Raw genomic sequence first — 25032 nt, 5'->3', positions numbered from 1 at the left:
AAATCTTCCATTTCGGTTCGATTAAAGTTATAAAGCCCTGTTATTTTCCCACAGGAAAGTCCGTTTAAGAACAAACGCTTTAAAACCTGTAGTGTCGTGGGGAACGGCGGCATACTCAAAGGAAGCGGCTGTGGGGAAGAAATAGACGCGGCTGAGTTTGTGTTTAGGTAAGGACCTTTGACTTCGTGGATTTGTTTGAAATATCATAACATAACGGTAGTTAAAGACCTTAAAGCACACCACAAAAACTATAGCTAACTAGAAAGGCAGACATTTGCTTGAAAGCAATACAGTATTTTAGTCCATCTTTCTCCTCGTTCCAACATGGACAACAACATCAACCTTTTCCACGTAGTGCTCTTTAATATCAAGTGTTTCAATAACCCCATGTAGTCCCCAATACCCATACAGTACTTTTCAGTAAAATATTCTCGAACCCTCCATACAGTGCTTTTCAGTAAAATGTTCTTGAAAGCCCCATACAGTGCTCTTCAGTAACAAGTATTCGCAAACCCCCCATGTAGTGTTTTTCAATGTATGGACTAAAATAATTACTTCACGGAGGATTGTGTACTAAGGACTCTTGTAATCATTTTCCCCTCAAATTCACATAAATGCCATACGTGTTAGCTAGTGAACCTTATACACTTACCAGTGAACCTTATGCACCGAATGGCAGTAACAAATTTTAGTTCACCCCAATGTCTTCTCTTCATTTTACTCGTATAATATTACAAAAATGTTACTGTTATGCCCTTTTCGCGCACTAACATTCGTTCTCTGGAATACATTGATTCCATTGTAAGGCTTTGTTCCTAAATTCGCCATGCCCCACCACCACATATTATACAGAACACTCCTAACCGATTTTGTTGCTAAATGTAGGTGTAACACGGCTCCATTGGACGATATATACTGGAAGGACATTGGAAATAGAACCCATCTTGTTACTATGAATCCCGGTATGGTCTACTACAGGTACGCTTTATGTCTGGTCATGTGTTTCCAACTATTTTAACCCTTGTCCTGCTGGCATTCCTGGCACAATATTTACCTTCGCCAAGAAGGTTATGTTTTCAGTAGCGTTTGTCCGTCTGTCTGTCTGTCTGTCTGTCTGTGAACAGCATAACTCAAGAAGCTTAGTATGCATTGTCATGAAACTTGGTAGGTGGGTAGGTCTTGATAAGACCTAGAAATGATTAGATTTTGGGCCCCCTGGCGGCTTTTGTTGGTACTGCAGCAGAACTTCCGGTTTTGATATCTCGCAATCTGGATATGTCAGGGTCACGAATTTTGGTTGGTAGATAGCTCTTGAGGTAGGGAAGAAGTGACATAAGTTTGGCCCCCCTAGCGCCTTGTTCTGGAACTGCAGGAGCATTTGTTGAAAAATTTTTGAAGGATGATAACTCAAGAACCGGTGGACGGATTGTCATGATTTTTGGTATGTAGGTAGCTGAAGTGATGCTTGACACAACCAAATGATAATTATGCAAATCAGGAGCTAATTTGCATAATTAATGAGTAAATTCTATAAATCTGCTTCGTTCCATAATAGGACTATGAAACACGTGTGACATGTAATAGAGAACGAAAAAAACATCTGAGGATATAGATTATGTAAATGAAGACCTAATTTGCATAATTAATGGGAATATTTTATAATTTCATAGTTGTAACTTCTGGGAATTTCATACTTGCCACATTTGGAAGTTAAGTGAAGGCGAACATCAATAAACATAATTTATTCAAATCATGACCTCATTTGCATAATTTATGAGAAAGTGCTATAATAGCCTTTTTGTGAAGATAAGGTTGTCATTGGGTGGAAAATATGATCAACTGATATAATCCATGCTAATGAGGCTCTTATTTTCAAAATCAATGATTAAAATTGTATGATTCTTCAACCGCAAGGGTTAACATCATTTGGCGAAGGTATGAGATCGTGGAACTCTTGTTTTCAATAATTTCATGTCTTAATTAGATTATAGACCCCCGACTTTTTTTGCCCTGCAGTGGCATAGTTACTTCCGCATTCGTTGTGTTTCGCTGCAGTGTGATGCGTTGCACGAGAAATACTCCCAAATCGTACCTATACAGGGTGCTATATAGATGGTACTGTATGTGCCGCGCGACATATGTTGCGCACAGCAGGACAAGGGTTGTTAACAAGAAAAATGAGTAAAATGGCAATGATGAAATGGCATATAGTGCATATATTTGACATGGTGGCGAGTACATGTGCATACATTTTATATAACTAAGGTTATTTATGCCGTCTTTAATGTATTTGTTTGCTTGCTTGTTGCAAACTCATATTATCAATTTCAAATGCTAATTGCCTGTTCTTTTATTCCACCTAGGTACAATAATTTTGGAAAATCTAAAAAGCTAAATAGGATCATATTAGAACATAGATCGTCTAAGGCTTTCAAAGGGGCGAGAGACAAATTCCTTCGGGACCTCTCTGCCTACGGGGACAGCTACCTGTTCATAGAAGCCTTCCTGTATGAGCTGACCTCAAGGCGGGCCTTCTTAGCACAAAAAGTTCTATGGGAAAGTCACGCCAAGAACACGGTCATCTATCCCCATCCTGACTTCGTCAGATCGACGCATTCCTACTGGCAAACATGTGGTGTGAAGGCTCCAAGGGCGTCTACTGGTACGTAGGTATAAAATACCTTCGTCGAATCTTTATCTATATGCTATATGGGCATACATGCATTTATCCAATGGCATATATCATTTGTTTGATGCAATGACACGGTGCACTTTATTCTGTAATTTTGTTTCTTTCATATTATCCATTTAGGCCCAGAGCTACCAAAGTGCACCGCCAAACCGGTATTACTCTGTGTCAAGACGTATTGAGATGGTTTCACCACCAAAGTCACACTTAAGAGGATTTAGCCTATATGATCGGCATGATAATGTTTTTTATGGTCTGTTTTGTTTTAAGAATTTTTTTCTTTCATTCATCATTTGTCCAGGATTGCTCCTGGTCACTGTCGCCACACAGATATGTGATGAGGTGCGCCTGTACGGCTTCTGGCCCTTCCACTCCGACAGGAACAACACACGTCTGACCGAGCACTACTACGACAACGCCCTCCCCTCCAACTCTCACAAGATATCGGATGAGTTCAAAGAACTGCAGCGTCTTCACAACACAGGTGTCATCCGCCTGACAACCCGCGCCTGTCAGTGAAGAGGCAATATCTATATTTGTAAGATCAGAGATCGTGTTTTTAACGAAAGACCTTCATTGTACGCTTGTGCTCTAACAAGCTAAATACAGGTCACGAATAAACATGGAAATAATACAACAATAACACGTAAACTATACATACTAATGTGATCTACTATTTACAAGTTCAACTTTTTCTCGCTTCTTGAGACAGTTATACATGTACGAGCATATGGATATAATGATACATGCGTCGATGAAGGATAGATATCCAGGTAGTAAGATACAAAAAGCAGTTACTCAAGCAACTGGATATGATTTTGAAAAATCATATCCAGTTGCTTGATGACAATATATTGATACATTGTACATAACTTGTCAAGTTTCATGAGGAATGCGAATTTTTCTATTGTGTCTAAATCTGGAGAACTTATCTATTATATGAGTATAAAGGGAATCCCTCTCATTTCTATATAATGTACATTTAACTACAAAATGACACTCATCCTCAATTTTATCTAAATCGCAAAATTGTCAAATCCCTTGTTGTACAGGAATGCGGTTATGTCTGCCTTTTTCTATGTGGAGTTTGTGTGAACTTATCCGGAGTTTTGTGATGGCTGTTTTGTGTCCAATGTTTGTAATTTTCAGATATTTCCTTGTAGTATTCTGTATGTTCGTTATTTGTAATGAATGAATGAATGAACGACGACCTTTTTTGCACATTTTTGCCAAACTTGACCAAGTACATATCACAACAAAACAATTACAGAAACAAAATGATTTCAAAACTAACTATCTTTATACATAAATTCAACTTCTCAGTTACAGATACAGTTAACAGATACAAAATGAAACTAACTATCGTTACATAAATTCAACTTCTCCTTGCTTTTTAATTACTGTAGAAATTACAACAGATATGTTTTCGGTGGATGGTTTGTCTGGTCGCATTACGAATATGAATTTGCTTACGTGTATCAAATAGGGAAATCGGTTTTGTACAAATTTAAACCTATACAGTTCATTTCTCTGTTTCTATTACAAAATGTCGTTCGTCCTGTATTCTATTAAAATTATAATATGAAAAGACAGCAACACTGTGCTTTTCTAAATCAATCTCGGGATATCATCGATAGAAGAAGATATAGAAAGGGTAGCCATCAGATGGGGCATGTTGAAAGGGTGTAAGAGGGAGGGAGGGATTCTAAAGATAGCTTTCAAATATAAACCGATGGGCAAGCGCCCTTTATTAGGCAGGCCCAGGAAAAGGTGGAAATACTAGCCTCTACCGGATCGCTGGAAAAATAGTAGAAATTGGTCGAAATAAAGGGATAGTATACCAGAGAAGATCCAGCCGGCCATAGAAGCTCCAATTTGCGACCCACGGAGCCTGTGCGGAGTCGCAAGCTTCTTTGAGGTTCACTAATCGCTATCTAATAGGTGCAAAGTGGTATCTAATAGGTGGGAAGTGGTTAAGTACCCCCGTGGGTCGCAAATTGGAGCTTCTATGGCCGGCTGGATCTTCTCTGGTGTACTATCCCTTTATTTCGGCCAATTTCTACTATTTTTCCAGCGATCCGCGGAGCCTGGTAGAGGCTATGGAAATACCACATGAAAGAAATATTGATGAAGCACAGACTGGACAGACTACGCAGGCTATATACGCCGCGGAAGCACCTCTACCTCGGGAGAATGACTAGACAGACTTGGGAAGATGCTATGTCAGACGTAAGAAGAAGATGCAGATCAGTTCTTCAAAATGACTGACGCGATTGGTTCAGATATGTCATGCAGACGCTGACATATCTGACTTGTTGTAAAAGTTTACAATTGTACATGTACAACCGCAAATTGCCAGCCTCAATGCCAGCCTTGTATCCTGTGGTTTAGCAGCATTTTTTTCTTGGCTGGAATTTTTATTCCCCGCTCGCATTAGTTTTGGTGTCTGCAGCCTGTTTTGCATACACGGGTCATAGACCCCCGAGGGTCGCCATTAATCCTGTGTTTTGGGGCCTTGGACCACTTTCACGACCAGTATCCAGTACCCGCGCTGACCTGTACCGAGTACGGGTGGGTCACATTTTCCTCCGGATTATTTCACTTCTTTGAGGCGGTTTTCTGGCCAGTGTGCCTTTCAACGGTATGTAAATATCTTTTTTGCAATCTTATCTAAAGCACACAATCCTTCATTTGTTTCTTTATTTTTCTTCCTGGTGGCTTAATTTAGAAGCCTCGCACAATAACCGCCCAGCTGTACTGTTACGAGCGTTATCTGAATGACTAGTGCTTACCATGGATACATATAATATATATCAGTGGGTGTAACGTCAACTCACTATTCAACTAGGTACCTGAAAACAGTGTTATCGAGGCATTTTCAAGAATATCTTGAGCATTGGAATGAATGAACCACTTTTCAGACACCTGTATGGATGAATGAGACTTTATTTCCGTGTCGTGTGCTTCCGTGTCGAGCGCCCGTGTGGGCTTATAGGGCACCATTTGATAATACAAATTACAATCTGTATTTCGCCGTTGGCCTGTATCTCTAGATAGGCAAGCCTTTAAAACAGATGCATGTTCCCTTTTGTAAATGGAAATGAATTCTTTCAAAATGCTGAATTTCCTTCATGCCATTCTTATGGCACAACGTTGTATAATCCTTGGGCTCTTGTATGATTTCTGTATAGAAATTGTATCCTCGGAACGATGCATTAGTTACACTGTTTGGATATGTTGTCTTTTTCTGTGACTGTACTCCAATTCCTGATCCGACAACATCAATATCGCCCCAAACCAGGAGAAAACACTCTGGTTTCCTATTTACACTGTCCATGTAAACACGTTGGTCCTCTAAGCTGATATACGTAGGTCATTTCGAAACCTGATGTTGCTCTGACCAAAGACTAAAACTTCTGAAACATTTTTTTTATTGTTCAGACGGTATAACAGGACAATACAAAGTAGTAGCGCACTCAAGTATCCAAGACTTATTTCAACGCTACCACTTACACCTAATAAATAGCAAAAAGAATCCAATAGGTAGAAAATACTGATGATAATACATATGTCACATAAAGTAAGAGAAAAACAAAGTAGTAGCGGGACCCCCATCCATAGCCAAATTATGAAGCACCTAGAAAGTTACAGTATATTAACGGATTACCAGCATGGATTCAGAGCCAAACGATCCACAGAAACACAGCTTATACTAACAGTCCATGACATAGCTGGCGCACTAAACAGTAAATGGCAGGTAGATTTAGCAATACTTGATTTCACTAAAGCCTTTGATAAAGTCCCCCATGGCAGGCTCATCTCAAAACTGGAGTATCATGGAATCCAAGGCCCTACGCTGAATTGGTTAAAGGCTTTCCTGACCAACAGCGAGCAAACAGTAGTGGTTGAAGGGAAGGCGTCGGCTCCAGTTAAAGTAGCGTCTGGGGTCCCTCAAGGAACCGTCCTGGGGCCATTGCTCTTTCTCTTGTATATAAATGACCTACCAGATCAGCTTGACTCAAATGTGAGGTTATTTGCCGATGACTGTCTATTGTATGTAGAGCTTTCTACACAGACCGACTCACAACTTCTCCAAAAAGACCTGAACACCCTGGAAGAATGGCAAAGCAAATGGCTCATGCAGTTTAATCCCGAAAAATGCTACATTATGCACATAACAAACAAACGAACACCCCATGCAACTAGCTACCAGTTTTGTGGTCAGGCTTTAGCAACCACAAAAATCCATCCGTATCTGGGCGTCACGCTGACAAGCGGACTGAAGTGGGGTGCACATGTTAATAATATCACAACTAAGGCGAAACAGACATTGGGAGTGATTAAACGTAATCTGTGGGCATGTCCAACGAGAGTAAAATCACTTGCATACACGTCACTTGTAAGACCGAACCTAGAATACGCTGCGACAGTATGGGATCCATATACAAAGAAAGACAAAGACAAATTGGAAAGGGTACAGAATCAAGCTGCAAGATTCTGTATGAACAACTATGTAAGAGGTGCTAGTGTCACGGAAATGAAAAGAAACCTACAGTGGACCTCACTTGAAGACAGAAGAAATATGTCTAGACTATGCATGATGTACAAAATGACTAATAAACTGGTGGATGTCCCAACTACTAAGTACCTAATACCAGCCCAGAAGAGAACAAGAAATAGCCACGCTTTCAAGTACCAGAGTTATCAACCAAGGATTGAGGTGTTCAAGAATTCATTCTTTCCTAGAACTATCGCAGAGTGGAACTCACTGTCACCAAGTACAGTAGGGGCACTGTCAGTAGATAGCTTTAAACAATGTCTAGAGCTTGAAGTTCAAGGGTTAGGTGGAACAAGTCGATCGGTGTAATATAGCCAGCTGCCGCCGCGCCGCGTGCCTGCGAAGCTGGTGTGTTACGCCGAAAGGCGGTTATACCGGCTATACAGATACAGATACAGATACAGATACAGAAAAACAAAGATGTTAGAAGCACATGATCAGTTTCCCACCCAATGACGTACGGTGTGAGAGTTACAAACACAATGCAAAACATTTCTTGCGACACAATATTTTATTGAGATTACGCCAAAAAATTAGCAATTGTGGGTTTAACGCTCGGAATGTACTTATCCTAACATCGGTACTTTGTTTTGATGAGATACAGTCTTTTTTGTAATCTACGAATCGCATAGCCTGCGGCAAGATAGCAAACAAAGGATTGTAATGAAATATGTCTTCTTGGATGGGCCGCTTTCTGACCCATCCAGGTCCAGTGGGCACACATTTGCAAAAAACACTTCCTTGTCAAAATTTTGTCGTACAAAAAAGTTAAGCTCACTGATGAGGCAATATTCTACTGGTCGTGACAGAGAAGACAGATGGTATGTATACAGTATTTGCAGCTTCATTGTACGGGGAATATGCTCAAAATCTCATCTTTCCCAGGTCTTATCTAAGTTGGTTATATGTTTTGGGGGTCACCATGGTTTATATATGCAATTGTATTGCATTTATTCGCTCTGTTACTCCTAAACTTCACTTAAAGCCATGTGTATTATTATTGTTGACAATGCGATACTGACAAATTCAAAGCTAGGTGTTACTTGTTCTGTTGTTCACCATGTATTGATGCTAGGTGTTATTGGCTCACTGTGCACTGAAGCTAGGTGTTATTGGCTCACTGTGTACTGAAGCCATGTGTTATTGGCTCACTGTGCACTGAAGCTATGTGTTATTGGCTCACGGTGCACTGAAGCTATGTGTTATCGGCTCACTGTGCACTGAAGCCATGTGTTATTGGCTCACTGTGCACTGAAGCCATGTGTTATTCGCTCACTGTGCACTGAAGCTATGTGTTATTGGCTCACTGTGTACTGAAGCCATGTGTTATTGGCTCACTGTGCACTGAAGCTATGTGTTATTGGTTCACTGTGCACTGACGCTAGGTGTTACCGGTTCACTATGTACCGAAGCTAGGTGTTACTAGTAGTTCACCGTATACTAAACTGCTAGGTGTTACTGGTTCACTGTGCACTGAAGTCAATTGCCATTGATTCACTGTATACTGGTGCTGTATTTGTCTATGTCTATGTGTTTTTGTGAATAACAAAAAACAGCTGTGTTGTTATGATGTCTTTGTAGAGGTCACCGACCTGTCTGTCAACCTATGCTCCCTTTACGCCATTCCCCAAGGCCTTCGGCTGAAGGTAACAGCAGCACTGAGGGTCATTGTTCCCCATTCTGCCGCCTCACTTGAGCCGACCCGCTTGACAAGTTAAATCACCGCACGGTGCACATCTACCACAGGGCACGGTTCACTACAATCGAGCTTGGAGAGCTTGGCAAGTTGTCTGAGGCTAGACTCCACCAGGCTTCGGAAAGAGAATGGACAGAGTAGCAATTAACGAAATCAACAGATAACATATGCCAGGGTAGTTGGTCCACTAAAGGAGTACAGTTTGACACTCCCGAACCTCTACCAGGCTTCAGAGGCGACTAGAAAAAGTAGAAATCGGCCAAATATAGACAGATAGCATGCCAGGAAGTAGGTCCGCTAAAGAGTACAGTTTAAACTATAATCATGCCTCTGGCATGTCATCTGTCTTTTTTGACAATTTTTACTCTTTGCTTCCGCTTCCCGAAGCCTGGTGGGTGCTAGTCTGAGTTTGTTTGTGAACGGGGCTGTCAAGATTTTGCGGATATTTCTTTGTCCACTATACCTGGCAAGGAAAACAAACGCGACGATAGCTTTCCTTCCCTCCATTTTGCCAAAACCTATTTTGAATCTGTGCGTTTTGTTCAATTTTATCTGTTTTACAGATCATCGAGCACCGAGCCGTCAGAATGAAGCCCCTCCACGTCCTGTGCCTGATGCTGATCCTCAGTACTGTGGCGGGATATCCTAACCTATCCTGGGAACGAAACGGTATGGGTGTTACAGTTTACATGTATAGTTCATAGAACTACTATAATAGTATGGAAGTCTTTGGGATTACGGCCCGTTAACGTGTGGACCATAAAGCAGGCAACTAAAAGCCATCTGTATCCTTCCACAAATGTGGTAAATTTCATAAATAAATCTGGGATACTAACACTAGAGTCCATTCCGCGTCACCGAGTGGGTTTTTTCTCCATGTTTCTAATACGTTTGAATTAATTAGAAGAAAAGAATACCCCAGTAACAAAAGTTCTAAATTTTTCAAAAATTTGAAAATGAAAATTTGAATATATTTGAATTCATTTATATATTTCTGAAGCATTTTGAATGTGACTGTACAAAGATCTCTTTCTTCAGAATAAATTTGAACTACCCATGTGTTTCTTTCACAATTCGAAATATTTAGAACTATTTCAAACAAATAACCAAATGGTAGATGTGGGTAATTGCCCCCATAAAAGTAGGTGCTAATCCTACTCTTCTGTCTTCCTCTGTATATTTTTAGATTTCACTGCTGGACACTGGTGGCTCTTTTGTTGTAAGGCATCAATGCCTGACACCCAGGCAGTCTACCCTGTACTTCACAGGGATGTGTGAATTACTTCCTTCCCATCCCACTGACCTATTTACAAAATGTTAGAAATAATTCGAAATAATGGTAAAAAATGGTAGAGTGCTGTTAGAAATATTTAGAAACTATTGGAAATGTCATAATCCACATCAGGAATATTTCAAACGTTTTAGAAAACCAGGGAATTATTTAGAATATTGACAAGATGTTCAAAATATTTCCAAGTTATGAAATTTCTTAGACAAACAATTACAAAGAATTCAAAACATTTCTAAATAATGACAATAACAACCCACTCGGTGACGCGGAATTGACTCTAAGTACCACCACCTACAATTGCAACAAAAGCTTCTAAAACACCCCCCTAAAGTGCCCCATCAGGGGCTATATGGGGGTGTAGCCAGGGCTCACATAACATCTTTGAGCCCCGGCAAAGATGGAGATGAAGATGATGAAGGTTGGTGGTGTTAATATTTACAAGACTTTGGGGGAATTGCCAGGGCACTACTGTTCTATGTGCTGTTGGCTTTCAAGCATTTACATGGGCCACTACGATAAGAACTACTAACTAGAGTTCCACGATCTCATTCCTTCGCCAAATGATGTTAACCCCAACCATCTGAACAATAACCTGGAAATTCCGCTATGCAGTACCAAGGGAAGCCACTAGGGGGCCCAAAATGTCACCATTTTCAGTTTTTAGTCACACCCTACCATGCAACGCACCAAGTATGAAATCAATCCATCCAGCCGTTTGAATTCTTGAGTTATCCTGTTGATCAACAGAATGACAGACAGAATGACAAACACCACTGCAAATATAACTTTCTTAGTGAATGTAACCATCTTTGTCGTTTTTTAGGGCCTAAAGGCGGTGAATATCGGGCAAAAGGCAAGGCAATAGAAGAAGCAGACGAACAAGTCACCGAGGAAGAAGTAGATGATGAAGACAAAGAAGAAGCAAGTGACGGAGAAGAAGAAAAAGACGATTATGAGGAATTTGATGATGAAGATGAAGTAGAATTACTGGAAAGAAGTGAAGGAGAAGAAGATGTAGAACAGGGTGATGAAGAAGAAGATTATGAGGAATTTGATGATGAAGATAAAGTAGAATTACTTGAAAGAAGTGAAGAAGACGAAGATGTAGAAGAAGAAGATTATGAGGAATTTGATGAAGATGAAGTAGAAAGAAGTGATGAAGTAGGAAATGTAGAAGAGGATGATGAAGAAGAAGATTATGAGGAATTATATGATGAAGATGAAGTAGAAGGAAGTGAAGGGCATGCAAAAAGGGCTAGGCTTAGGTCACATTTCCAAAACGGGGCTCGGTCAGGTTCTTCGTGTAAGCTAAACAATGCATTTCAACAGTACAAACAGATAATACTTGTGATTGTGTTTTTCAACTATCTCTTTGTTTTTTGCCTTTTGTTTCACGCTTTTTATATCATGGCCTGGCCACCGACTGGAAACTCTATCTTTGACACAGATGAACACCTGTGTCAACATGAGAGCAAAATAGTAGACGAAGTACGTAAAAATATGGAGTTTTGGAAGTCCTTCGAGGCGAAAAAGACAGGTCTTGAAACAAGGAAGGAAGAGCACGGTAGTGGGGAAGACGGAAAATTTGAGAAGAAGCTAATCGCGATTGATCTTCTTAATACGTTTCAAGTCAAGGAGGAGTTCTCCAAGAAAGGGATAGTTTCTCCTTTCGATGAAAACGATGCGAAGGAAACTTTGATCAAGATTTGAGGGAGAGAAAGAACGATCTCACAGAACATGGGGGACAAATATCAATTGTTTGTGATACTGAAATGGTACGGTGAGGGTCATTAGTTACTGAATCAAATACAAGGCAGTTGGTGACAGTTTTCAGTACCAAGGACATGACTTGGCGTCTGTATCTGTATTTGTATAGCTGGATCAACTGTCATCCAACTAAGTAATAATAGAAACAGGGAAGTATTAACTTTTAAGACTGGGCCTTTGTGGTTGAGGATGGAAACTATAGTAGAGGATAGAAAATACCTTTGTTTCATTGTGTAAAAGAGCTTGAACATTATGCATTCCATCATTAAGTGGTCTGCCATTGATGTAATAAACAATGACAACAATAACGCTCAAACCTGCGCGTGCGATGTCATCCATATATATAATCAAATCAACTTGGCCTTACAGAAGTCCAGACGCATCATACATACATAGTCTACAAGTAAACCTCCGCCCACAATTGGACCAGTCCACTTCCAGGGGAGGGGCAGCTTAATGACGCGGAAATACTGGACACACTTTTTTTCTACTTTCTACGAAATCTCTTCTACACTGCATTTTACTCTTACAACAGATTTTTCGTCACATTCTATGAACATTACAGTAACCATTTTAGAAAGTACCATACCTTGATGTTCCTAGACAACACTATTAACGTCTATGGGATATGTTTATTCAATATCTGTGTGGTCTACCGGCAGAGAGTCTCTATTGTGGTCGGTTCTACAATTAGACACGTCGCTACAGAAGCCTGGCCGTAAGTACAAAATGTCTGAATCTTTCTTCTTCCCTACATTTCTATTTTACTCAACAAACCACTTACAGGTATCCATTGAAATTTCAGGACAGCAATACAAAAATATTGTGGGTGAGAATATTTCCATCTTGACATTTACTGCGATTTCTTAGTAAATTTTCGTCATCATTTCATACTTGAATCGTTTAAAATAGCCCGAAAATAAGATACGTGTGGCGTCTTGTCGTTTGATACCACCAATAAATAGCTAGAATTTACCCACGATACTGTATATAACCGTTTTCCGGCAGCGACATCGCATTTTTGTACCGCAGATATCAGAATGCTATGGGTTAGGATTGATAACTGCACTTACAAAATGAACAGAAAATTGTTGTACTGACCAAAAATTGCTTTGGGTGCCTTTTAGTGTTGCAATCTGCATTGTATTTTATTTCTTCATGACCATCGTCTTGAAAATCGGTCGGTATATGTATACACTTTACACTGTTCTCTTTCATCAATGAGTTTATAGCTGAAGCAGCTTGCTTTCATTAAAGAAACACAACAACGGCCCAGATGGTGCAGAATTCTATGTTATGTGGTAGCATAAACAAATGAACAGCCTGTTCTTTAAACACACGACTGGTAACATTAAATCACTCAACAAGGCAATGTTAAATTGAATAACAGTTTAAGCCTAATTGTATTTTCCTCACTGAGAGAGAATTGAAAATCTATGACTAGAAAACCTCAAGATAGTAAAAAGTAGCATACATGTGATGAACTGAAAAAAGAAATTTTTAGAAAATTTAGGAAAAAAAGCAATTTTTGCAACTCTAATTTACACAGTGTAGTGCGCACTTTTAATCTCGGCACTGAATTGAATTGTCTGGTATAAGAAGATGACTCGTGGGCTGCTTCATCTACATAGAAATGAATTGATTCTGTCTACCTTTTTTTCAGTGATCTATACAATGCACATAGGCAGGTAGAATTCAGGATAAAAAAATTTAAATGTGCTTCGCTTTGATAAACAATCAAGTTATTGTATTAGGTGAAGATGCTTCATCATCATCACTGCCACATGTTAATGTCAAACACAAAGGGTGGCCGCCATTTTCCTCCATATACTGTCATGTTTCTTGCTGCCTGTTACGCCCCCCCCCCCTCTTACCCACAACCAATCTCTGTAAGTCTCCGCTCGACTCTCCTTCTCTAAGTCATTGCTTGGCCTCCCTCATCAATTATTCCTGCCGGGCACCAGTTCAGCGCCACCCTGGGAAGCCATTGCCAAAGCCGAGACAGTCTGGTGCTGCACCAATATGATTTGGCCGGTACCGCGTCTGACTAGCTCATTACTTATACCATCTTTCTACTACTTATAAAGAAAATGAAAAACACTGAGTCAGAGTTTGCTGGCCGATATGACAGTCAAATATAAACATCTAGTTAGCTTAGAGAGAACATTCTCATCAACCTATCAAACACAATTGGTCACATGTTTTAGGTAAAACCCTCCCTCTGATAACGTGTGTCTTAGAGGCATGCCTTCAATAACTTTCGAAAATAATTTTACGATTATACTGCTTACACAAACATTCACTCAAGAGACCAATGGTTTCTATAAACTTTGGGGTGTGGGGGGACCGCACTTTTGCATCGTTGTTATGCACGTAAATGTGCAAATTTACGTCAAGTGGTGAAATTGTACAACTTGGGTACAGCTTCACTTCGTCTTACTATTTTGTATATTAATAGAAAAAAACGTCCCGGAGCCATGGCTGAAGACTTGCCCTCCAACACCCTTCCAAAAGCAAGGGCCGAAAACGACTTTTCCAGGGAAAATATGACAGAACCAGAAACTGTGCGACCTCGCGCCAGGCAAGCTGCCGAACGCACCAATCACCACATCTCTGGTCGACTCGAGGAACATGAACACACTGACGATGAACAACTGTCTATCAGAAGCAATGCTACCACTGAGAACAGACAGGGAATCGAGTTTGATACTTACGCTATTGCATACATATGCAGAGAACATAACACTTGCAGGAAGAAAACTGTGAAAGAGACAAGAAGCGAACTCTCTCAGACAGCTAGAACAGCGTCCGAGAGAGGTAATGGCAACGACATCCACTTGGCAAGATGTGGCTCATTCAAGAATGATAATGATACTTCAGCTTTCAAGGGAAAGGACAGTAACATGAACACACAAGTAAGGAATCCAAACCCGATGTACACACATAACACCATGAACCCTTATCCGATGTACGCCCAAAACGACGTTAACCCCAGCCTAATGTATCTACAAAGCAAAACGGAGCCAAACGTCAGTCCTGTACCCACCTTCAAGTCAAATAAGCGTGAAAACAATACCTGTACCCAGATTTCAGTTAATACACTTCAGCAAGGTGGTGGAACCTCATTTAGGTCAACTAACAGCGATGACAACCATTGCCTTCAACCATATGCTGTAACACGCAATCAAGAGGATGAAGTAACATTTACACCAGCTAACAACGATGACAACCGTTGCCTTCAGCCATACGCTGTAACACTCGCCCCTCATGATGATAAGGATGTCTACAGACCAGCTAACAACAATTGCCTTCTACCATATTCTATATCACGTCGTCACGATGATGAAGCCTTTAGGCCAGCTTACAACGATGACAACAATTGCCTTCAGCCATACGCTGTAACAAACCATCAAGATGGTGAAGCAACCTTCAGACCAGCTAACAACGATGACAGCCATTGCCTTCAACCATATGCTGTAACAAATCATCACGATGATGAAGAACATGATAAATTCGTCGTTCCGTGCGATGTCATCCAGCCCTATGCTGTCAGGTACCAAGAAGGTGACGATACTGTCGGCGAGTCATTAAACAACGATGATTCCCTAGAGCCAGTCAACTGTGATGGCAGCCAGCCATACGCTGTTAGATACCAGAACGATGACGACAGTGGCAGTGATAACCAACACACAACACGTGGTGCTGCGTCTGTAAACAGACAGACAGACAGTATCGCATCTAAAGATGAGGACATTAAACCATACGCTGCCGCATACATGTGCCAGGATGATATGGCATGCAGCACAACTTCAGGAGACCCTCAAACAGGAATGTCCTCCCAGAATCATCCAACGGTGGTTTCAAACAGCGTCAATGACGTCTCGACCAACCCGTCGGGCAATGCTGTCCGGAATGCACTACCAAACGCCCAACATGCTACAGCTTGCAGTAAGAAATTTTATGAACTTCATATTAATCGTATTGCTTATCCTTCTTAGGCTTAGCAGTATGCGTGCGTTGTGTGTGCATGCGTCCGTGTCAGCTCCTAATCCTAGCCCCTCCAGGCACTGATTTGGATACAATAGCATGGTGTATCGTCTGCGCTAGTTTTATTCAAGGTCTGGATGTCCAGTTTCTGGGGAAGAAATCTTTGTGATTTTTCTTTGCCTTTGGCAATTTATCTTTTCTGTATCTCAATTTATCATTCCTACTAAAATAATTTTTTCTTGTTCTCTCATAGCCCTAAAATGCAGTTCTTAAACGTTAAATTCATCAACTCAATTGCTGTAATGCTAAGGTCACATTTCCTAGCTGACAGCTTTCGGGAACGAAAATTACAATATAAACTAGAAAGGCCAATATTTGCTTTGGAGCAAATATAGCGATGGGTTCACCACATTTTACGACATGGCAGGGAAAGAATGAGAAACACAAGGGAAAACAATGATTTACATTGATATAACTATAATATGAAGTAAAATACAACTAAAACAACAGTTGGATAGCTATTCCCTACTTTATTGGTTAGGATTTTTAATTGCATAATGCAAACTGTTGATTTTCAAAATAAAAAAAAAACGTCCATGCCCCGCATTCCAATGCTGGAGCAGGAAAGCTTGAAATACCTACCAAAACACTTGAATACAGACATACTGTCAGTATGGAAATGCTCTGTGCAGGTGTTAATCAAGTTAAATCCCAACAGCCAATCAGCAAGAAATGCTCTGTGCAGGTGGAAATGCTCTGTGCAGGTGTTAATCAAGTTAAATCCCAACAGCCAATCAGCAAGAAGAATAGAGGAAAGCTGCATGCCTATTGGTTGATGCCCTGCATTCCATTGTGATGACTCATGCCCAAACGTGGTAAACAAGGCACACTAACACAGTAATACATTTGCTATAACACAGCCAAAAAACTCAAATAAAACCATTCTAAAAGCCTGTATCACAATAATTTAAAAAACGCCTAGGGGTATTTGCCCACTGTACCTCCATACCAAATTTCAGGACCTTGGGCCCTAAAATGAAGAAGCTGAATCCATTTAAAAAATGGCAGGAGAAGAAGAAGAAGAAGAAGAAACATCAGAAAAAGCAATATGGTTTCACCACACCACTTCGTGGTGTGGTGAACCCATAATAAAAAGACAACAAAACACACAAAAAAAGTACAAAAGATAATCATGAGTACTATTTGTGTAAATTCCTGATAAGAACTGTTATTCGTTCATTGTTTTTCCCTATTTCGAAATGTGACCTCAGCATAACCTAGAATATTTCAGGATTCAGGCTGGTCTACTTAGTTATGAAGAAGGCTGCCGTCCTTGGGATATGGATCGTCTGCGGAATCTTTCTCTGGATATACGTTATTAGCCCCAACCCAGCACAGGTATGCCACCGTCCTATAGCCATGTTTCGCTTTGTTCACAATTTCCTTGTCGACATGTCAGTTAGAGTTTCGTAATTCAAACTCGATGACTAGCAACGAGCATTGCACTATGATGAGCTACTTCTGCTCCACGCTTCACCTCAGTTGATGCTATGGGCAATTCCCTACTGTGATTCTTTAATTGCAAAATGCATTGACATTTGCCTGTAGCATCTGACAGAGGCAAACACACAGCTATGAAATGCAGTCAAGGTCCAGATGGTTTTAAGATCGAAGTTTAGATTTTATTCCGTAGCAGAGTTCTCAGAAAAGTCAGTTGTTCAACTTGGCACCATTGCACTGTCTGTAGGCTCTTCATTGTTTCATGTTGCTTGCAAAGCTATGACAATTACTTATGATATCGATGAACCAATGGCACCCAATGGTAATACGATCCTCTATTACGTTCATTCATTTATTTGTTCTTTCTTGTTCAACAGCCTGTGGATACTTCGTATACTACTACAACGCAGACTGAATCCTGTAGTTCTTTCCCCACGCTACCGGCAGTCACCATCAAAGGTGAGACTAGTTCTTGTCGTGTGCCGGTAGAACGCTTAGGCTTGCACTTGGATGGAGTTAGGATATTGGACATTGAACAAGATTATTTATTTCCGGGGGCTAAGGAAGCTATATAGGGACCATCAGCCTTCCTTTGAACAGGGACGCTGGCCGATACCGACTTCCAACTACCTCACTCACATCACACGTTGCACACGTCACAATTCATTCATTTCATGCCATTTGTTTTAACTTGATACCTGTGGATCGCATTCACTGTGTTGTGTTCTAGATGTACTCTAGGGTTGATTGAAAGGCAGGTCACCAGTCATATTTCTGGTAAATAGAAACACCGAAACTTAATGGCACTTATCATGCGCCTGTGAAGTCATGTGTCCTGACGAAGTTAAATTTGTAGTTGATTTAAAGGATCTTAAATCTTGAATGTGTGTGTGTGTGTGTGTGTGTGTGTGTGTGTGTGTGTGTGTGTGTGTGTGTGTGTGTGTGTGTGACTGTGTAAACTTAACATGTTCTAAATTTGAGTGTCGGCTTTTATTACGCATAGCCAAAATTGGTGATAGAAAGTTGGAGAAGATCACCTTTGGTGGAGAAGGAACAGAACCTGGGAAATTCCGGGGAAACTACGGAGTGGCCGTGTCTGCTGACAGTGAGGTATTTGTGGCTGATTACCTCAACAAACGAGTCCAGGTCTTCAGTATGAATGGGACTTATCTCCGCCTCTTCCCAACTGTACTACCGGGTGAAAACAGGCTCATGTACCCTTGCAGTATTGGACAGGAGCCTGGCTACCTGTGGATAGTGGTGAGAAGAGATGTGTACAGTCGTGGTGTTGGGCATGTCGTACAGTACAGTAAGAACGGTCAACCCATGAAGAAGTTCGACGTACACTTCATAAGTGATAGTTCCAGTCCCGTCATTACCATAGACGCGCGCCACGATAAAGTTATCGTTGGAGAGGGGGATACAATCATGATGTTTCATCCTAACGGCTCTTTCTGTAGACGATTTAAACTGCCTAAAACACCAGGCACATGGGTGGAAATTAGAGGAGCCGCAACGGACAGAGAGGGAAATATCCTACTGACGGACTATGCAGGCGTTAAGGTGTACAGTCATTCAGGAGTCAAGATTTTGGAAATTGGAATACGGTTTCCCTTAGGTGTCTGTGTGGACAGTTTGGGTCGCATAATCGTGGCAAACAGGGATGATAACCGGGTAGACATGTTCACGCGCCGCGGGGAGTTTATCCGCACTATCGGGGCTGACATTGAAGAGCCGTGGGCTATCGCTATGGGACCGGGTGGGCTACTGGTAGTGACTAGCAAACTTAGCAACACTGTAACTATATTTCCACGCCACATGCTGTCTTTTTAATGTCCATACGAGCAATGTACATTTTTGCGTGTAATTCCAGTAAGGCCACAGCAAGTAAAATGTATGGATGACATCCTCAACAGACTCCAAATCTAATGCGACAGGGCGAAAAAAACAAGAAGAGAACAATATTGCTACATTTCGGGGCCATTGTGTATTTTTTCCAAAGTCAGTCGAAAATCAATGCGTGTGTCGATGTCACCCATAAGAATTACTTGCTGTGGCCTAAATTTCGAAGCATTGTTCTGAGGCTACGTGTTTGTAAATAACGGCAATTTGGGTAAGTCACGTTGAGAGGCAGGTGCCTCCAGATGAAATAAGAAAAATTAGATTCTTAACAACAAAAGTAATTTTATGCTTATCTTCTACCATGTCCTGCCTCATCATGGCTAGTGGTCATTCTGGTATCAGTAGCTGAGAAGTTTGGTTTCAGTGACGACCTGAGACTGGTCAAACCTGCCTCGGCTGATCATGACCACTGGCCATTATAGTAGCTGTGTTGTGATATAGTAGCTGGGGTATTCCAACAGGACTTGGACCTAGTATTACAGTAGACCTAGTATCTTTTTAACATTTGAGTCAAAGCTGCTAAGTTACAATGGCCATGATCTTTGAACAACTTTAGAACATGGATGAACATAAACAATGTATAAAAGGGATTCCATAGCCTTGCTATTCTTCTATTGAGCCACAAGGGTGATGTAGGGGTTTTGTGGCTTAAGTACCAACGATAGTGAATGATCGTAACAGTTCTTAGCATTTTCAAATTGGCTACCAACAGACCCTCTATAAGAGGTGGAGCCTGGTGTATAGTGATAATTGTTCTCTGTATTGTCAAAATTATTGATGAAGGTGTAGACACTAGAAGTAAGGCGTCGATGACTTTGTATCAACATGCATTATAGTTTACTCCTAGCAGATCAGGTGTTCGGGATTGATATCTTTCAGCAAGTGTCCCAAGAAATGTTGAGGTTGAGCACATCTTATCTCATTTTCAAATGAATGAGATCTGCCCATTAGAAGTCTGAAGGGAACCATCTGACAGTCGCAGTGCCAGGGGTTGAAGCCAATGTCTACCTTAGCAGTAAATACAAATATGTAATAAGATGACGGGGGAAGGGTGGATATCTGATTGTTGTTCAGCGCCAAAGTGTGTAGCTTGGGTATATTTAAGAATGACCCATCCTGGATATTTGATATCTTGTTGTAGTTCAAGAACAGTGCTTCGAGCTGGGGAAAATAGGAAAATGTGCCAGATTGAAGGTCTGTTATCTGATTGGAGTAGAGGTACAAAGATTGGAGCTGGGGCAGATTTGAGAATGCACCGGGTGATATTGTTATTATCTGGTTAAAATGTAGTACCAGACACTTGAGACTTGGTAGGTTTGAGAATGTACCAGACCGAATGTAAGTTATCCTGTTGTGATCAAGGTACAATTTGTCGAGTTGTGTTAGCTTTGAAAATGTACCAGGCTGAATGCTACTTATCTGGTTACCATTTAAGAACAGCACTGCCAGTTTGGGAAGATTAGAAAATGTTTCAGGGTGGAGATAAGTAATCTCGTTCAACGTCAGGCTTAACCATTTAAGCGCGGGTAGGTTTGGGAAACAGCCTATGTTAAATATACGGCTGTCACCAAAGTTTAAATTTATCAATTTCTTATACCTTAAGAGCACATTCATCTCTGACTGACTTAAGTTTTTCATTGTATTATATCTCAAGTCCAATACTTGTGCAGATGTTGGTAGGTCCTGAGGGATACTGGTGAGGTTTAAACTGCAGCAGTCGCACAACATGGCCACTAAACAGCTGCAGTCAGCTGCTGACATGTTGGGCTCATTCAGTATGATGAGTAGGACAAACAGCATCTCCTGTAACTTTCTACCCATGTTGTTTTGTCACCTGGATAAAAGACAGTAGAAAACATACATGTAAGGCCTGCTACGGTCATATAATGGGGTGGGGAGTTGTGTTGGTTAAATTAAAGTAACATATGGATATACACTGCTCGGATATACTATATGATGCAACATTAACAATTTGCAGAGCTAGAGAGCCTAATGTTTCATAATGTCAATGAAAATAGCGAGCGCACGATCAAAACTAGCATTTTCTCATAAATTATGCAAATGAGGTCGGTCCTAATTTGAATACATTATGTTTGGTCCTAATTTGAATACATTATGTTTAAATGATGTTCACCTTCAATGAACTTTCAAATACCATAAGTATGAAATTCCAGGCAGTTATCATTACAGAATTATAACATTTTCTCATTAATTATGCAAATTAAGTCTTTATTTACATGATCAATATCTGCCTGTGTTTATCTCGTTCTCAATTACCAATGTCACAAGCTTCATAGTCCTATGATGGACTGCAGCTGATTTATAGAATTTTCCCTTAAATTATGCAAATTATATCCATATTTGCATAATTGTTACTTAATCATATTAAGCATCGCGTAAGCAACCTGCATACCAAAAATCATGACGATCCGTCAACCGCTTCTTGAGTTATGCTCTTTTGAATATTTTCAAACAGATAGTCCTGCAGTTCCAGAGCAAGCCGCTAGGGGGCCCAAACTCGTCACATCTTCCCCAGCACAAGAGCACCCTACCATCCAAATTTCGTCATCTTAGCATGTTTAGATCATGAGATATCAAAACCGGAAGTTCAGCTGCAGTACCATAACAAGCCGCTAGGGGGTCCAAAATCTAATTACTAGTATTTTGAGGTCTCATTAAGACCTACCCACCTACCAAGTATCAAAACAATCCATTGAAGCCTTCTCAAGTTATCGCGTTTACAGACGGACGGACGGACACATAAGGATTAAGAAATATTCTAGCCTATCCATTATTCAATGGCTTTATGACTAAACCCCGGGAAAGAGAAACAAGACTTTATCAACTACTAAGTATGTTCTGCTATATTCTTAACAAAATAAGTATGAATAAATTAAATATAATTGCGTGAATGTAAAATGCATGACTTGAAGTAAATACCAATGTAAATCTATAACCTTTTTTGTGTGATTTTATTGTGTGATTGTGTGTATAGCCCATTGGTTGCACTGTATCGTTTTCCTTAGGTTAGCTCTTAAATTACTAGTAGCTATAGGGAACCCTGGCTGGTCATGTAACACGTTTATATTGAACCAAATAAATACATGAATAACAAAATAAATTGCATGATAACCATACCAAATTAAAATTGACAGGCTGGTCATGTAACACGTTTATATTGAACCAAATAAATACATGAATAACAAAATAAATTGCATGATAACCATACCAAATTAAAATTGAGCAAAAAATCTCAAAAGCAATGATTAATAAATGATTATAAGTTATGAACCGGTACCATGGATTGGTAATATACTGCGATATGCATAAATGATTACTAATATTTCTTCTGTCCAATGACACCAGGGTACATTTTAGAATTGCTTTTGATGTGTTTTTATGTGTGGTAAAAATTAGATTGTTAATGTATATGTGATAATAGTGTGTGATACAGTAATTGCCCCATACGCAAACATTTTCGTATGAGTATTCTAGTTCCCAAGATGCAGATTACTCATAAGCATATGGTTTTTGGACCATTTCCTTTTTGTAAGACACAAGACTATGGACGGTCTGTTCTAAAATGGTGTGGGGTTAGGGCATAGCAAAAATAAATTTGAATTTCTTTGGAAATTGATTTTGTAAATTCTATTTCTGTATATTTATTCGTGACACCAAAAAAAGCAAACAGTAGGGATAAAACTCTCTGAATTGCAAATTTTCGTTCACAAATTGTAAATTGCAGCAGACGAGACAGGTGAAATATAGTGATACATTATTTTAGTATTTCATATAATCGTGATAATCCCGACAGTTTCCCTTACAGAGTCCGGCAATCTACCGGGCCATTTTATTTTCATATCACTGATTAGCTGCACGGAACGAAATTTCCCGAATGCCCACCTGAACAAAACGACTCCTACAGGGTAGCGCCACTGTGAGTTAGCGCTAAGGAAAATCCCGACAGCCGGTGTCCTACCGACTACACCCCGTACGGGCGAAACTGGAATTGTGCTCCGGATCCAAGCATTTCGTGGAAGGATACATCTGAATTCCTACCTGTTCGTCTTGTAGAATAACTATATACAAGAAAGGAAGCGGAGTCTCTTACCTTGTCCTTGAGGTTAAGCCTTGAAGCTGCCCAAAGTGATGAGTGTCGGACCTTCCAACTGGAAACTAACGAGGTTGAGTGGTCCGTAAGGTCCCGGCGGCAGGACGGCTCTAATAGCAGTATTAGCAATACTGTCCATAAATGAGTGGATGGATTTTCAAAATTCTCAATATTTTTACAGAGTATATTTTGCCTTTGTCGGCTGTCCTGTTGACTCCTTTTCTTGGGTTGACAAAACACCCCGGGCTCTGTACGATCTAAATGAGAGAAATAAAGTCTACCTATTTTGTAAGACCTCAGAATTTATCAAAATGTACAGACTAATTATGTTATATCACACCACCATGTTACACAACACTAGTCACGTGATGGTCTTCGTGGGAAATGTACATATACATGTTCTGTTGAAACTCGCTTGCGTAACATGATTCCCATGGCAATAGGCAGCTTCGTGGTAATTTTGCTGATCTGAATAAAACATGACTTGCAATGTGCAATTGTATGTATTAAAAGCCATCAACGAACCAGGTATTTATTCCCTATCAAGTGGAATATGTTGAAAGCAAGGGAAAGATGAATTTTTTTTCCAATTTTGTTTCTATTTATTTCGTAGTCAAGAAACCATGTATTCTTATTTTAGCAGGAAATTGCAGCTTGTAATGAAATAAGTGCACAAGATGGATATGTTTTTTTTTATATTCCAACTTCTAATCACAAGACGTGGTGACGGCACACTCAAGTTTATTCAACTTATATTGATGCCACCTCAAACACAGGGGACAATACAATACTCATTTTCACCTGAGCGAAGTGAGGAAAGTCGTGTAAACTGCCTTTCCCAAGGGCAAGATCGGTGGCATGTTAGGACTCGAACCCGGGACCTCTTGATTCCGAGTCGACCTCAGTGTTTCGAGTTGCTGATAAAGTTTGGCACCCCACATAAGCAAAGTATCAAAGTCAAGCCAGGTGTTGGATCTACATGCAGCTATAGCAAGATATAAGCAAGAACAAGCCGCATAGAGACATTTTACAGTAGATCAAAATCCCTTTTAGGAAACTTCTTAAACGCCTTCATGATGACAATGCCCCTAAGTCAAAGTATGTCAAATAATTATAATGCCTGAATAGTCTTACTTAGGCCATGTTGATTTGATTATATGGATGACATCCGCGCGCGCATGAATTTTCGGCCGTTTCCAAAACAAGTGCTTTTAAAAAAAGCTGACATTTCAGCTGACGAAGGTTTTACTGCCGTTATTGAGGTAGAAGTTGTTGAAATGATATTACCCAAGTTGATGAAATTGGTACGAGACCACTTAAAGAAGAAAACACATCTGATAAAAAAAGCAAAACAGCGGATGTTAAAAAGAAAATTTAAAAAACTCATACGTCGGGACTTGAACAATTAGTTTTTGAGTGTTAAAAGCAAAACAGCGACTGCTAAAAAGAAAATTAAAAAAAGCTCCTCTCCGGGGATCAAACTCGCTATGTGCAAACCCCGCCACGTGCACCGCAAAAAAGAAAATTTAAA

General features: G+C 40.3%; 2 protein-coding genes and 1 pseudogene across 2 annotated transcripts; 2 read left to right on the top strand and 1 right to left on the bottom strand.

The window, feature by feature from the left end:
- The window catches only part of LOC109477494, a 3607-nt pseudogene extending 92 nt beyond the window's left edge, over nucleotides 1-3515 (top strand).
- Nucleotides 3516-5176: 1661 nt separating this feature from the next.
- LOC109477493 (E3 ubiquitin-protein ligase TRIM71-like) lies at nucleotides 5177-19321 on the top strand. The gene is made up of 4 exons (XM_019778778.1): nucleotides 5177-5330; nucleotides 9507-9612; nucleotides 11058-11468; nucleotides 18492-19321. Exons 2-4 carry the CDS (start codon nucleotides 9531-9533, stop codon nucleotides 19319-19321), a joined length of 1323 nt encoding a protein of 440 aa, XP_019634337.1. The 5' UTR covers nucleotides 5177-5330; nucleotides 9507-9530.
- Nucleotides 19322-20233: 912 nt separating this feature from the next.
- LOC109477492 (leucine-rich repeat-containing protein 15-like) lies at nucleotides 20234-21211 on the bottom strand. Its single transcript, XM_019778777.1, has 2 exons — nucleotides 21085-21211; nucleotides 20234-20934 (listed from the first exon to the last, which is right to left on the bottom strand). Exons 1-2 carry the CDS (start codon nucleotides 21209-21211, stop codon nucleotides 20234-20236), a joined length of 828 nt encoding a protein of 275 aa, XP_019634336.1.
- Nucleotides 21212-25032: the final 3821 nt, after the last annotated feature.

Source organism: Branchiostoma belcheri, unplaced genomic scaffold, assembly GCF_001625305.1.
Source record: "Branchiostoma belcheri isolate BF01 breed outbred unplaced genomic scaffold, Haploidv18h27 scaffold40, whole genome shotgun sequence".
NCBI lineage: Eukaryota > Metazoa > Chordata > Leptocardii > Amphioxiformes > Branchiostomatidae > Branchiostoma > Branchiostoma belcheri.
Note: the sequence above shows the minus strand (reverse complement) of the source record. Positions and strands in the feature narration are given on the sequence as shown.

What these genes read in the sequence shown, in the direction of transcription:
- LOC109477493 (XM_019778778.1), top strand. Translation starts at nt 9,531, where the DNA reads ATGAAGCCCCTCCACGTCCTGTGCCTGATGCTGATCCTCAGTACTGTG. An exon ending in CCTATCCTGGGAACGAAACG is followed by an intron (nt 9,613 to 11,057) that starts GTATGGGTGTTA and finishes GTCGTTTTTTAG; the next exon opens with GGCCTAAAGGCGGTGAATAT. An exon ending in TGAAGATGAAGTAGAAGGAA is followed by an intron (nt 11,469 to 18,491) that starts GTGAAGGGCATG and finishes TATTACGCATAG; the next exon opens with CCAAAATTGGTGATAGAAAG.
- LOC109477492 (XM_019778777.1), bottom strand. Translation starts at nt 21,211, where the DNA reads ATGGGTAGAAAGTTACAGGAGATGCTGTTTGTCCTACTCATCATACTG. An exon ending in CTGCAGTTTAAACCTCACCA is followed by an intron (nt 20,935 to 21,084) that starts GTATCCCTCAGG and finishes TATTTAACATAG; the next exon opens with GCTGTTTCCCAAACCTACCC.